A 13,098-nucleotide genomic window follows, 5' to 3' on the forward strand; every position below is an offset into this window, starting at 1 on the left:
TCCTCAAGGACACGGTCCACTGTGACCTGGCCTCCATGGAGTTAAGCTGCCATGCACGGCCACACCACCTCCTCTCTGGAAGTCCTGCTGTCTGTCTTCTGGCTGCCCTGGCTTCCAGGGGCAGTTGCCCTGAAAGGTGACACCCTCCCCATAGCTCTCCTTGTTCATCCTCCGGCAGGACCTCTGTGCCTCGCCCTGCTGTTCCAAGGAGATCCAGACCAACGGGTGGCAGATGAGGTCAGAGTCCTGCTGCGACAGTGGTGGTGGCAGCTCCTGCTCAGTGCCAACTGGGACTCTAGCAGCTTCTATGGCAGCATCCAGATATGGCTCTTGGGGTGGAGGCAGTTTTATGATCTGTAAGAGACACCCTGATTTCCTCGGGACCCTGGCACTTGGGTGGAATTTGGAGATCTCTGTGGAGACCTCCTTCCTCGGCTTTTCCTCTGGCTCCTGGTCCCCAAGGAACATCATTGGTCCCTTTTAGGCTTCCAGACCTTCTGACATCTTTGTCTCCATTCCTTGAAGGAAGCCTAAGTTTCTGTTCCCGCCGGATACTGGAGGTACATACTCCTGGATTCTCCTGCACGTGTATGGCCCCTTCTTAAGGAGAGATCCCATGCGGCAGACACAGCCACGAGCTCTCCAATCTACCTTTGCCCTTCCCCCCTGGAACACATGAAGTCCCAGCCTCCCACGTAGTAACCCCGAGCTGCATTTGTCAGTTGGGCAGCAAAGATAGACCCAGGTCTAGACGCCGCCTGTATTTAAGTCTTCCACCATGGGCAGGTGGAAAGCTGAAAACGGAATGTATCTTTCAGTGAGCATGACCCCCAGTGGGCATGCGATGCTGGTGTCCACATCCTAGGGACCTGAGGGCTGACCAGCACGTACTGAAGAAAGAAGTCATTCAAAGACGGAACCAGAGCTCACAGCTCACTGTCTGTTAGTTCACAGCTCACTGCACTGTTAACTCGGAGCGCGCTGCACTATTAGCTCATAGCTCAAGGCACTGTCAACTTACAGCTTGCCATACTGCCAGCTCGGAGCACACTGCACTGTTAGTATACTGGAAACTTAGGCATCAACACAGGGGCCTGGTTCAAATCAACCGAGTCTAAAATGCTAAGTCTTCCAGTGTAAGAGCGCACCCCCGGAAAACTGTTCTAAGTTGTCAAGGTTTGCGGATTTCCTCCATAAACAGCTTGTCAGCATAGACTGCTGCCACCTCTAGGCCTGGGTAGACTGCCGTCACCTTTGTCATCTCTGCTGAAGGAGTCCCCTGAGGGCTGGGGGGACTGTGATCTCTTTCTCTGCTGCAGAGGAACCAGGAGCCTGAACTACGACTCTTCAGATCTCTTCACTCAGTACTACTGCTGGGGACTACCCCCAGTTCTTCAGAGGCCTGAGGACCAGTGTGTCCACCCCACAGCCACAGCTACTTTCCACCAGGAAGGATGACACAGGACACAGGATTGGATGCAGTCACAGAAGCCCATTCCCACCTCACTTCCCCTGAGACCCTGGTGAGGGCTGTGCATGGACACTTCCCCTGAGACCCTGGTGAGGGATGGACACTTCCCCTGAGACCCTGGTGAGGGATGGACACTTCCCCTGAGACCCTGGTGAGAGCTGTGCATGGACACTTCCCCTGAGACCCTGGTGAGAGCTGTGCATGGACACTTCCCCTGAGACCCTGGTGAGGGATGTGCATGGACACTTCCCCTGAGACCCTGGTGAGGGATGTACATGGACACTTCCCCTGAGACCCTGGTGAGGGATGTGCATGGACACTTCCCCTGAGACCCTGGTGAGGGATGTGCATGGACACTTCCCCTGAGACCCTGGTGAGGGATGTGTATGGACACTTCCCCTGAGACCCTGGTGAGGGATGTGCATGGACACTTCCCCTGAGACCCTGGTGAGAGATGTGCATGGACACTTCCCCTGAGACCCTGGTGAGGGATGGACACTTCCCCTGAGACCCTGGTGAGGGATGGACACTTCCCCTGAGACCCTGGTGAGGGCTGTGCATGGACACTTTCCTTGAGATCCTGGTGAGGGCTGTGCATGGACACTTCCCCTGAGACCCTGGTGAGGGATGGACACTTCCCCTGAGACCCTGGTGAGGGATGGACACTTCCCCTGAGACCCTGGTGAGGGATGGACACTTCCCCTGAGACCCTGGTGAGGGATGGACACTTCCCCTGAGACCCTGGTGAGGGATGTGCATGGACACTTCCCCTGAGACCCTGGTGAGGGATGTACATGGACACTTCCCCTGAGACCCTGGTGAGGAACTGCACAGCCAGACACATGAGAACAGCTCCACTGCAGATGTACTTACCTTTGCCAAAGCTTCTCAAATTCCCTTGGGGTGAGGGGGATATCAAAGCCATACAGTGCATTCTTGATATCCCTTCGCCGGAGAATGCCATTGCCGTCATTATCTGTTTCTATGAAATTCTACAACAGAAGATGGTATTGAGTTACACACAGAAGAGAGGACTGTCAACAGCTTCTGGAATGCTCTGAGGTACTTCTCTATGTAGTTTTAGTGTTTCTGTTTCTAAGGTGTGGGGGTGTAGGTATGGAGGTGTGAGAGGCCAGAGGTTAAGCTTGGGTGCCAGGCCTCAGGTGCTGCCTGCCTTATGTTTTTGAGACTGAGATGTGGGGCTCACTGATTGAGCCCCAGCGAGGACTGAAAACCCTAGGGATCCTTACTTCCCCTAGCAATGAGATTACACATGGACCACCATGCCTGGCTTTTTAAAATGTGGGTCCTAGGGATCCAACTCAGGTCTTATATGACTTTTTTTCTGAGACAGGGTCTTACTATGTAGACCTGGCTGGCCTAGACCAGGCTGGTCTCAAAATCCCAGATATTCACCTGCCTCTGCCTCCTGAGTGCTGGGATAAAAGACATAGGCTACTAGGTTGAGCGGATATCAACTGAGCTGTCTCCCCAATCTTTAATATTTTAATGGAACTTGGAAAAATGATCTTTAAAAACTCTTCAAGAACAAGGAGTTGCCTACTAGCTAGCCAGGATATATCCATAAGGGCTGGAGGGCAGCTGAGCAGTGGAGCATCTGCCTCCCGTACACGAGGGCCTGGATTTCATCTTACTCACAACCAACACGTGTTAAGACACATTCATAAGTTACAGCAACAGGAGAGAGGCAGAGCAGGAGGCCAGGACAGACAAACTGGTCACTGGTCAGATGAGGTGTTCAGAGGCTTTGTGGGGGGATGGGGGGTGGAGGACGGAGATGGAGCTACAGGGCAGTGAGGTAAAGGTGGACTTGACAAGGAAATGCAGGGACACCTGGTCACTGTGCAGAAGAGATGAAGGTAGGCATGCCTCCCACACAGTGCAGGTGGTCCACATTTCAAGACCTGAACTGTTGATTCCTGGAGAATGGGAGAAGGTCTTCACTGAGATCAAGGCAGGGCACAAAAAGGAAAAAAGAAAAAAAAAAAGACTCCAGCAAGCATTTCACAGAAAGCCCGATTAATGAAAAGATGTGCAGTCTCATTAATCAGCAACAAAATGTGAACTGAAACCGAAGGAGATAATCCCACTCCTGCTGGAACGGGAAGCTCCCATGTGAGGGCAGGGTGCTGCGGGCAAGAGCTGGACGGGGACTCAACACCCAAAATACGTTCTGTCTGGTCTCTGCACAAGTGTGCCGTCTGCCGGCCTAAGATAAAATTCTTTTCCTCCATCCAGATGAAGGCTGCATGGTGACTCCTCTAATTCTCCTTAAATTACATATTTGCCTTCTACATACCCCCGCCCCAGAAGAGCCACAGCGTAAACATAACCAAGCTAACACCAAAGGGTTCTAGCATAGGCCTGGCGTGCAGGGATCTTGGAAGGCATTGCACTATCCCAACAGTGTGTGAACACCTGAGCAAACAACCACCACCAGCTGTTAGATGTGGAAGAGGAGTGAGGCCCGGGGGCTGGAGACACGCAGGTGCAGCTTGTCAGGGCAGAAAGCCCAAGGGGCCGGGGAGGCAGAAGAACCCTCCCTCCCTCACACTGTGAGCCCAGCGTTTAGACAGCATGGGACAAGTCAACTTCAGAGCCATCACTCCTGAGGGGCAAGCGTGTACCAGCAAACTGCACCAACCGTGGGTAGAAACTGGATGCCCTGGCTAGCTGGGATTCATCATACAAGGCGGGTTCAATGCTTGAAAATCCTCCAGCGTGATCCGTCATATGGACAGAAGGGAGAAAACAGTCACTTGGTCACCTCAACAGCTGCAGAAGCACATGATAAAACCTGACCCTCACTGATGACAATCACCCTCAGCAAACTAGGATCAGGAGGGAGCTCGCTTAAACGAGGGCAAGAGGAGACGGCTATAAAAGCCCCACGGCTGGCAACTGTACCTTTGGACCCACAGAGAGCGGACCAGCCACAGCAGGTGGAAATAGGTAACTCTTGGTCAGAGTAGTGAGGAGGGAGAGGAGAGGAAGTGGGCCTGTCATCTTGGAGAGGGGACAAGAGTGAGGAGGAGGAGGGAGAGAGAAAGGAGGCGGGCCTGTCACCTTGGAGGGGGGCTGGCAATGAGGAGGAGGGAGAGAAAGGAGGGCGTAGCCTGCCTCACTGGGCCACAGCCCACTCTCTGAGGGCACAGTGTGGAGGAGAAGTAGACCGGACTTTAGAGAATCCAGCAGAACTCTGCATTAGGCAGGAGTAAATGACACAATCAGACATGGAAGGGTCACCCTTGAAGACAGAGGGAAGACACTCCAGCATGCAATTGTGACCCTCCTTTCTAGAGTGAGGTCACTGTGTCCTTGGTGACCCCACATCCTAGAGTCGGGAAGAACACACTCTGCCCATTCTGTCCTGTTGTCCCGTGGTTCAGCTGTTACTCTCATTGTCACACTGCATATCCATGACACCACAACTTATGAGCTTGCTCATGGGGGTCACATGCCTTGGAAACGCGCTTCCTGTCATCTTGTCAAGATGGGATAAAACAGCTCTTAAGATGCCTGTTGGCTGCCGGGCGGTGGTGGCGCATGCCTTCAATCCCAGCACTTGGGAGGCAGAGCCAGGCGGATCTTTGTGGGTTCGAGGCCAGCGAGATCCAGGAAAGGCACCAAAACTACACAGAGAAGCCCTGTCTCAAAAAAAAAACAAAACAAAACAAAACAAAACAAAACAAAACAAAAAAAAAAAAAAAAAAAAAAAAAAAAAACAACCAAACAACAACAAAAAAAAAGATGCCTGTTGGCTGTTGCGTGAAATCACTGGTGGCTCGTTCTCCGATTTTCCCCTTAAACTTTAAATCCTCCCCACGCCGGAGCTAACACCAGGAACTTCTCCACGGACTCCCGAGTTCCACACTTTCCTCCCACCAGTGGCCCTGAAGGCAAGAGTTTACTTGGGAAGGGTCTAGTGGTGTGTCTCTGGGGCTGTTTGTTGTCTTTGTCAACATACAGATTTTTATTAAACATCTAGGCGAGGTTTTCAGGCTGGGGCTCTTCGGGGGCATGAAATTAAAATGATTCATTCTTGAAAGAAACTCACGCTCTCTTAGATTAACAAAACAAATTAAACATTTGAAAACCACAAAAATGTAATCTCTCTCCCCACCCTCTCCATCTTTGCAGTAGCTCATGCATCTCAGGTTGGTTTCAAACTCACTCTGCAGCTGGAGCTGACCTTGAATTCCTGATCCTCCTACCTCCAACTTCCCAGAGCTGGGATGACAAGTGTGAGCTCTCGGTTCTTCTGAGACACAGACCTCCCTTGTAGCCTCAGTCTGCCCATGAACTCGCAGTGACCTCACTACCTGGGCCTCGAGAATGCTAGAACGACAGGCACAGGCCACCACGAGCAACTTCTTTCCTCTACATCCTCGTGCACAGGTACACAGTCCACAGTGTGGAGGTCAAAGGACAACTTGGAAGAGTCAGTTCTCCCCTTCCACAATGTGGGTTCTGGGGATTGAACTCGGGTCTTCCCGACTTGGCAGCAGGTTCCTCGACCTGCTGAGACATCTCACCAGCCCTTTATTGTATCTCTAAGCATCTTTGATAACTGTTAGCTAATTCCACCTTTGAGTTCACTTTCCCTCGTTGTTAAAAGTAGACACAGAATGTTCTATTACAAATGGTAATAGAAATATCTAAATAACATCATCATGATCGCAGTCACTGATGGTGTTTTGGTTAGAGACGAAGCCAAGGCCATTCAGAGTGTTGGGGAGTGTCTGAAGAATGGCAGGAACCAACAGGGTGGGCACCTGGCACCGTCTCCCCTTCTCTGCACTCCCCTGGCTCCCTTCCCCTTCCTTACCTTGGATAGGTCTGCCCATCTGGTTTTGGCTTTGACGATAAGGTACTGATGAGCCTGCTCACAGGCTAGCTCGGAATCTGCAACTTTCTGTTTATACCTTAAAAGAAGAATCAACAACTGTGTTTAGAAGTGATGGGCTTAGGATCTTCCCAAGGGCCCCCACCCCCACTCTCACTGCTTCAAAGATGCCATGAAAGTCTGTGATTTCACATCTAGACTAACAGTTCTTACAACACATTATTTCTCCCAGCTGCATGGCAGGGGGTCTTCAGAAACTTTATTTTCAGATTTAAGAGAAATCATTTTTTCCCCCAGCACACAAAGCCCACAGGGCCTGTTTCCTCTCTGGGGGTTTGGGAAAGCAGAATATAAGTATAAAATGACATTAAGTGTCTTAGGAAGGAAACAATTAGTAGGCTTTGGTTCTGATTTTGCAAGTCTAGGTAGAAGAACAGACCCCAGTCCGCGGAGGTGCAAGTAGAAAGCATGGAGATCTCTTCTCCCGGCCCCAGATACTTTTCCTTTTCAAGACTTATGTTTATTATTTCTAAATATGATGTGTATACACGGGATGGGGGGCAGTAAGTACACATGAGTGTAGGCGCCCTCGGAGGAGCTGGGCTGCAGGTGGTTGTGAGCAGCTGCCTGACATGGAAACTAAACTTAGGGCCCCCCACAAGAGCAGGGCGTGCTCCTAATAGCTGAGACATCCCCATGCCCACCACAGCTAATTTTCAAGGGTTACGCTTATATTTACTTACAGATGAGGGACACTTAAGAGATCTTAAAAAGATCTTGTGCTGCTGGCCCTGGACAGGCCTCTGTGAGGCACAGTGGTGGCTGGAGCTGAAGAGGGAGGGAGGATGCCTAGGCTGTTCTGCCTACCAAGCAGATCAGGAAACTGTGGACGACTGAGATCACTGTCCTGGTCAGTGGCTGCCTCCAGCATCCGTGCCTTGCCCTGGGCCCTATCTGCCTCCTACTCTGACCCCTTCTTGCCCTTCCTACTTACTGCTTCTGGTATCCCTGACTACACCCCCTCTACCCACAGAGCAATGCCATGAGCATCTGGCCTCACCCATGTTTCTTCGCCATTTCTCTCCAACTGCCTACTGGACTTCTCAGAACCACGGAACTTCAAGGGTGGGAAAGGATCCGCTGCTCTGCCACCCCAGCCTCTGTGACTGTGGCTCCTGTGGGGGACCCGGGAAGGCTGGCAGGATCCTGTGATGTTTTCTCCACTGGCTTGGACGGATGGAAGCCCGGTGAGGTGCTGAGAAGCCTCCCTGGGTGACCCTGTGCCGTGCAGGGCAGCAGCTTTTGGTAGCCCCGCCCTCTGTGTCTCCACTCTTTAAAGCGGCATTCTGACCCGAGTTACTTTCAGCATGGAGATGCAGCGAGGCTGCATCTTGTTTACACAAGTAAACAACCGCCATCTGCCAGCACAGCAGGAGCCACAAACTGGTAAATAATTTATCTGTGCCAATAAATAACAGCACCTGTGAATAGGTGGGATCCTGTCAGAAATGCCAGGCGCGTGAGCTTATCTATCCGGTCAGATGTAGCCCCTCACCTGGGCCTATGAAAGAAGGAGTGCCTTAAGATGAGACAGGGCGGGACCAGCCACCTGGAAAGCTGTCATGGGGTGGACCCTGCCTCTGCTCCTGGGCTCCAGCTCAGGTACAGGTTCTCATGTGGAGATACATGGCTCGCTTTAAACTGTCAATCAGGACAACCTGCCATGCTGACCCTCACTTGGCAACTTTGTACCCTGGACAGCCCCGTGGTGGGGGCTATAGCAGCATGATCTGTGCCCTGCAGACACTTCCCCTGCATCCGCACGGGATCCTGGCCTCCAGGACGGCTCTCTGAACTCTAGGCCTTTTGAAGACACTTTGCAGGCTGTACATATAGATGAATGGGGCCTGAGAGTCCCCAGGACTGGAAGATCAGATGGGTGTGGTGGTGGATGTCTCTGCTCTCAGGAGGGAAGATAGGAACATTGTGGGAGCTCTCAGGCCAGCTTGGACTATACAATGAGACCCTGTCTCAAGAAAAGAAAACCAAAACCCACACGAAAAATATCAAATGGATGACAAGATCTTGCATCATCAATGGCCACAGGAATCAAATGAAATGAGGAATTACTTGGTAAAACTAAGGCAGCTTGTGAACTTGGGACCGTTTATAGATTGTGGTAGCACAGGAAGACATAACACATGCCGACCATTATGGGCACAGATTGCCTAGGGACAGTTGCTGCTGTTCCCTTTAGACTCTTAATCCTACCTGCTCACAGAGGACTTTCCTGGACCTCCCTAGAGGTGCTCCAGGACTCTGGTGCACAGGCTCCCTCAGCCACATCACACACCCAAGCAGCCTGCACACGACCCTGCTTCTTTTCTAGGCTCTGGGCCTCCGTCGGCAAAGCCTCATTCCTTTCTTATTCCTTGACCCCTCAGGTTCTGACAGTTGTCAGACTAGCCTTCCTCTGGTCAGCCACAGCAAACACTTACAGGCCCAGCACCCGCAGTGCATGACTACGAGTCTGCATCCTCGGGGAACAGACACTATGACTTAATACAAATGCCAGACAAAAGCAATCAGATTACCTCAGAGACGAGTGTCTCCAGAAATGGAGGGAAGGCTTAAGCAGCGGGTCAGGGAACAGCTCACAAGCAGGGTGAAGGCTCAGGGAGCCCCCGGGCCTTGAGAGTCCTAGATGCAATCCTTGTCTCCTTCCTCTGTCTCCCCCTCTTTCCTCATGTTACCTTAAAGTCAGACCTAAGAGAGGCACAACTATATGACCACCACCAGGCTCAACCCTAAGATTTTCTAGTCCGGAGTTAGTCCCTGGGCAGGAGAGTGGGTGGAGTCAGAGACGGGAGTGAGCTGGGAGAAGGCCCCACATCTGTGTCAGAAGTCCATCCAGATCTGTCTCCGATGTTCGCTGGTGGCCCAGCAGTGGCTCTGGGAGCTGCTGCTGCCGCTGGGCCTGGGCCTGGGGTGAACCACAGTGTCCCCGAAGGAGTACTGTCATGGCTTGTATAGCTGGATGGATCCGGGAGCCCCAGAAGAAAGGGCAGGACCCTCAGGCTAAAGAGACAAAGTGTCAACTGCCTACTGAGGCCGGCCGACCAGTCCACACACCACAGAGAATTCCAAAAGGCCCAGGGTATCATAGTGCAATACTGCAGATGCCCAGGATACGACTCAACGTTCTGTTATTAACCAAAAAACAAGAAAAAAATCTCAAAAACTATCAAGGTAAAAGATGTGCCAGTGAGCACAACGCTGAAACCATGAGAGCCAACGGTGGCCGTGGCAGCCCAAAGGCTTGCCCAGGGGAGAAGGGCAAGCCTTCAAGAAGGCTGGGTGCATGCCCAGAGATGGGAAACAGAGATGGGAGAGGAAGGAGGGAGGAAGGGGGGATTCCCAGCACCCATATCAGGCAGCTTACAACTGCCTGTAATTCCTGCTTCAGAGGACCCAACACCCTCCTGTCCTCCATGGGAACCCATACACATGTAGTACCTACATCCATGAAGCGTGCCCGTGCACACACATACACAGAAACAGATATTGTAAGAAGAAAGAAAAGACCGTAATCAGGAGAAAGCTGACTGAATCTCCCTGGCAGGAGGGGGTGCTGACAGGAACCCCATGAACTTGTCCTTCTAGTTCTCACCGCAGAGCCCAGGGTTCCACTGTGCCTTTAAGAACTCTCTTCCACCCCTCTGGAGGGTGGGGTTAGAGTTTATGCACAGTTCTCAAGATGCCTGGGGATGAGACGTGAGATGGGAAGGGGCTTACAACGCCATTGCCATGAGAGTCAGAGGGAGAACAGCCCCACGGGGGGGGGGGGGGGGCACAGCTCACAGGAGCGGAAGGACACACGCAGTGAATGGCATCTTTGAGGACACATGGAGACCTGGCAGCTCACTGTGTTGGTCACCCAGCGGGAAAGATTTGGCTGCACAGCATTCCATGATAAGAATCTGTACAGTCTATCTTTGTGACAAGGACCCATGACAGTACATACACTTGTGTGACGGTGAATGGCGAGATGGCCAGGGCGGCTGTGCTAACAGGTGAGTGGGAGATAGGTCCCTGGGTCAAGCCATCCCAGTGGGTATCCACAAAGGGAGAGACAGTGTTTGATGCTATGAAGCAAACAAGAGGCCATCCTCTCTTTCACAGAGCAACAGACTCTCAAAGGGACAGTAGAGGCCTGTAGCACAGGGGTCCCAACCAAGGGACGGGGTGGGGGGGGGTTCTAGAAACGGGTGACTTTGTGGAGACACCAGTGCCCCTCCCTGCCCTCCACCTCTCCTGGAGGTCTGAGGAACACATCACCAACTCTTCTCTGAGACCCAGGTCCCTCCCCCTTAAGACTAGTCAGGAATGCCTCCTGACCGGGCCCATGGGGTCTCCTGAGGCACGGCACTGGGTCTGTCCAGGACAGCACTGTCTAAAGCCATGTCTTGCTTCTGGTTTCAGATCTGTCTCTCCCAGACTCCTGGTCCTGTGCCACTAGGATCCACCCTCTACTCCCTGACCCATCCTCTACTCTGGGGCTGCTGAAGGATCTCTCTAGAAGGAAATCTGATTCCTTCATCCCACAGCATGGAAATCTACCTAGCTGCTGGGAAGGGGGAATGCGTGGGCCCCCGACTCCTCCCCGCCATGTCCCACCGTGCGGCCATGCCTCCACCAGGATCTTCTGAGGTTGACCTCTGAGGCTGATCTCTGACCTTCACACACATGTGCACACATGCATACAAACCCATGCCCGTATGTGCATAGACATGAACACACACGTGCTTTAAAAAGAATGATGCAGTGATTGTCGAGGACAGACCAGCTACTCTGCTTGACGTCAGATTTCTACAGATGTCATTGGATGCTTCTATGACAGGTATCCCTTAGCCGGTAGCCACACTCACTCAGGCAGGGGAGCCTGAGTGGGCACCAAGACTCTCCTTCTGGCCAGAGTGAAGCCTTGTGGGTCAGGCAGGGATGTAGGCACCACTGTCCAGGACAGGCTGGAAGGAGGTCCCTGCATCTCCTGAGAAACTGTCATGGATGGCTCTGTGCATCCCTAAACTTTCACATTTGCCCTGGATGGATGTCTGGAGCTGAGGAGGAAACGGGGCATCCATTTATGTGTCAGTTCATGCATTTACTTGACCAGGGGCACTTGAGCCTTGTTCCTGTGAAGCCCTCAGCTGCCCTGCAGTGGTCTTGGACAACAGAATGTGTCCAGGGGTTGCCGATGTTTCAGCCTTGAAAGGCTGAATAGAAAGTACACATCTAGCTCAAGGCAGAGAAATGGACAAATAAGTACGTGTATGCATTTACATTGATGAGAAAAAGCCTGGAACGATAAGCAGTGAGCTATGAAGCCACAACCCATGGTAGAAACTTGCATATCTTCTCTGAAGTGTTCCACCTACCGTGCGGTGTGTGTGTGCATGCGCATGTGCATTTGAGTATGTGTGTGTGTGTGCATGTGCATGCGTGTGTGTGTGTGTGTGTGTGTGTGTGTGTGTGTGTGTGTGTGTGTGTGTGTGTTCTTAAACTCGGGGGAAAAAAAAGATGGCTCCAGGGTCATTTTTGTGTCCCACTGTGGCTGCAGCAGAACCACTGGTCTTCCAGGTGGAGAGGCTGGCACGCACCGACAGCTCTGAGCACACCACCTTCTTACCTAATTTGCCTTTGAGGTGCCTCGTCTGCTTTCCAGGGTCTGTTCTCACAGAGGTTCTGAAACTCTCGGAAGTTTAGAGTGACACTAAGTCTCAAGCCCAAGAGGCAGAGGAAGCGCTCAAACTCGCTGTCCTTCATGTTGAGCTGTAGCTGCTGGAGCAATCTGTGAAGATCATGCATGTTGATTATGCCATCCCTGTCAGTGTCTATTTTAAAGAAGGCAGAGTAGGGGTCCTAGAAACAAAACGCACACGTCAACGCACTTCCCTTCCATACCTACTCACCACTCAAAGCCACCCCCCTGCAAAGACACGGGTTCCCACGGTGGCTTCTGGGGACCCCACTGCTCCTGGCTTCCTGGCATTGGATGCCTCTCCCAGGAGTGGGCAACTTGGAGGAGTTGGAGAGTGTGGCCAGCTTGGGACAGCTGCATGTCCTGTACCTGTATGTGGACTGAAGAAAGTAGGTGGGGCTTCCTAGAGCATTTAAGGCTCTCCCTGCTTCCTGAGGTGTTTGGAATGTCTGGCCACTTCTCTTTCCAGATCAGCAAATCCTATGCCCGGTTTCACACCCAGGAGCCACATGCACCAGGGCTCTGTCTGGAAAGCGGGCGGGGCACAGGCTCACTGCTCTGTCCATGGTGCTGCCCAGAGGCTCCATGATTCCCATGGATTTTGCATATGAAGAAACAGGTCCAAGGGTCACTGGGGACTTGTGACTTAACTGCTGGTACACCCCATAGCAGACTACTTGTCACACCTTTTTACTAACAGTGTGACTTGGGGCAAGGCGTCTTCCCTTGCTACCCTTCGTTTCTTCCTCTGTAAAATGGCTAAAGAATGTGCCACACTTCAGAGGTCACTTGGCGTGTTTAGTGAGTGGCCTAGAATGCTGTTCGTCACTGGGTCTGTTGCCTAAAGTCAGAAAGCAAGTACAAGCCTCTTTCTGGACCAACACCTGCATTGTGGCCACAGTGTGCCTTGTACCTCTGCCTTGCAATGCTGTTGGCATGATTTTAGTACCCTTGTGTCTGTGGGTCCCTCACACAGCTCTCCCTCAGGAACTGGTCTGG

At 52.2% G+C, this 13,098-nt stretch overlaps 1 protein-coding gene across 7 annotated transcripts in view; it reads right to left on the reverse strand.

Annotated features, from left to right (window-relative positions):
• Positions 1-13,098, reverse strand: part of Efcab6 (EF-hand calcium binding domain 6) — a 198,538-nt gene that overhangs the window by 50,717 nt on the left and 134,723 nt on the right. For all 7 annotated transcript variants that reach the window (XM_052748505.1, XM_052748503.1, XM_052748501.1 and 4 more), the window contains 3 exons: positions 12,028-12,260; positions 6,321-6,417; positions 2,345-2,463 (listed from right to left, as the gene is read on the reverse strand). In XM_052748505.1, coding sequence (XP_052604465.1) covers positions 2,345-2,463; positions 6,321-6,417; positions 12,028-12,260 — 449 coding nt within the window. The remainder of the gene's footprint in view (positions 1-2,344; positions 2,464-6,320; positions 6,418-12,027; positions 12,261-13,098) is intronic.

Source organism: Peromyscus californicus, unplaced genomic scaffold (genome assembly GCF_007827085.1).
Source record: "Peromyscus californicus insignis strain IS unplaced genomic scaffold, ASM782708v3 Scaffold_20__1_contigs__length_68692818, whole genome shotgun sequence".
Lineage (NCBI taxonomy): Eukaryota > Metazoa > Chordata > Mammalia > Rodentia > Cricetidae > Peromyscus > Peromyscus californicus.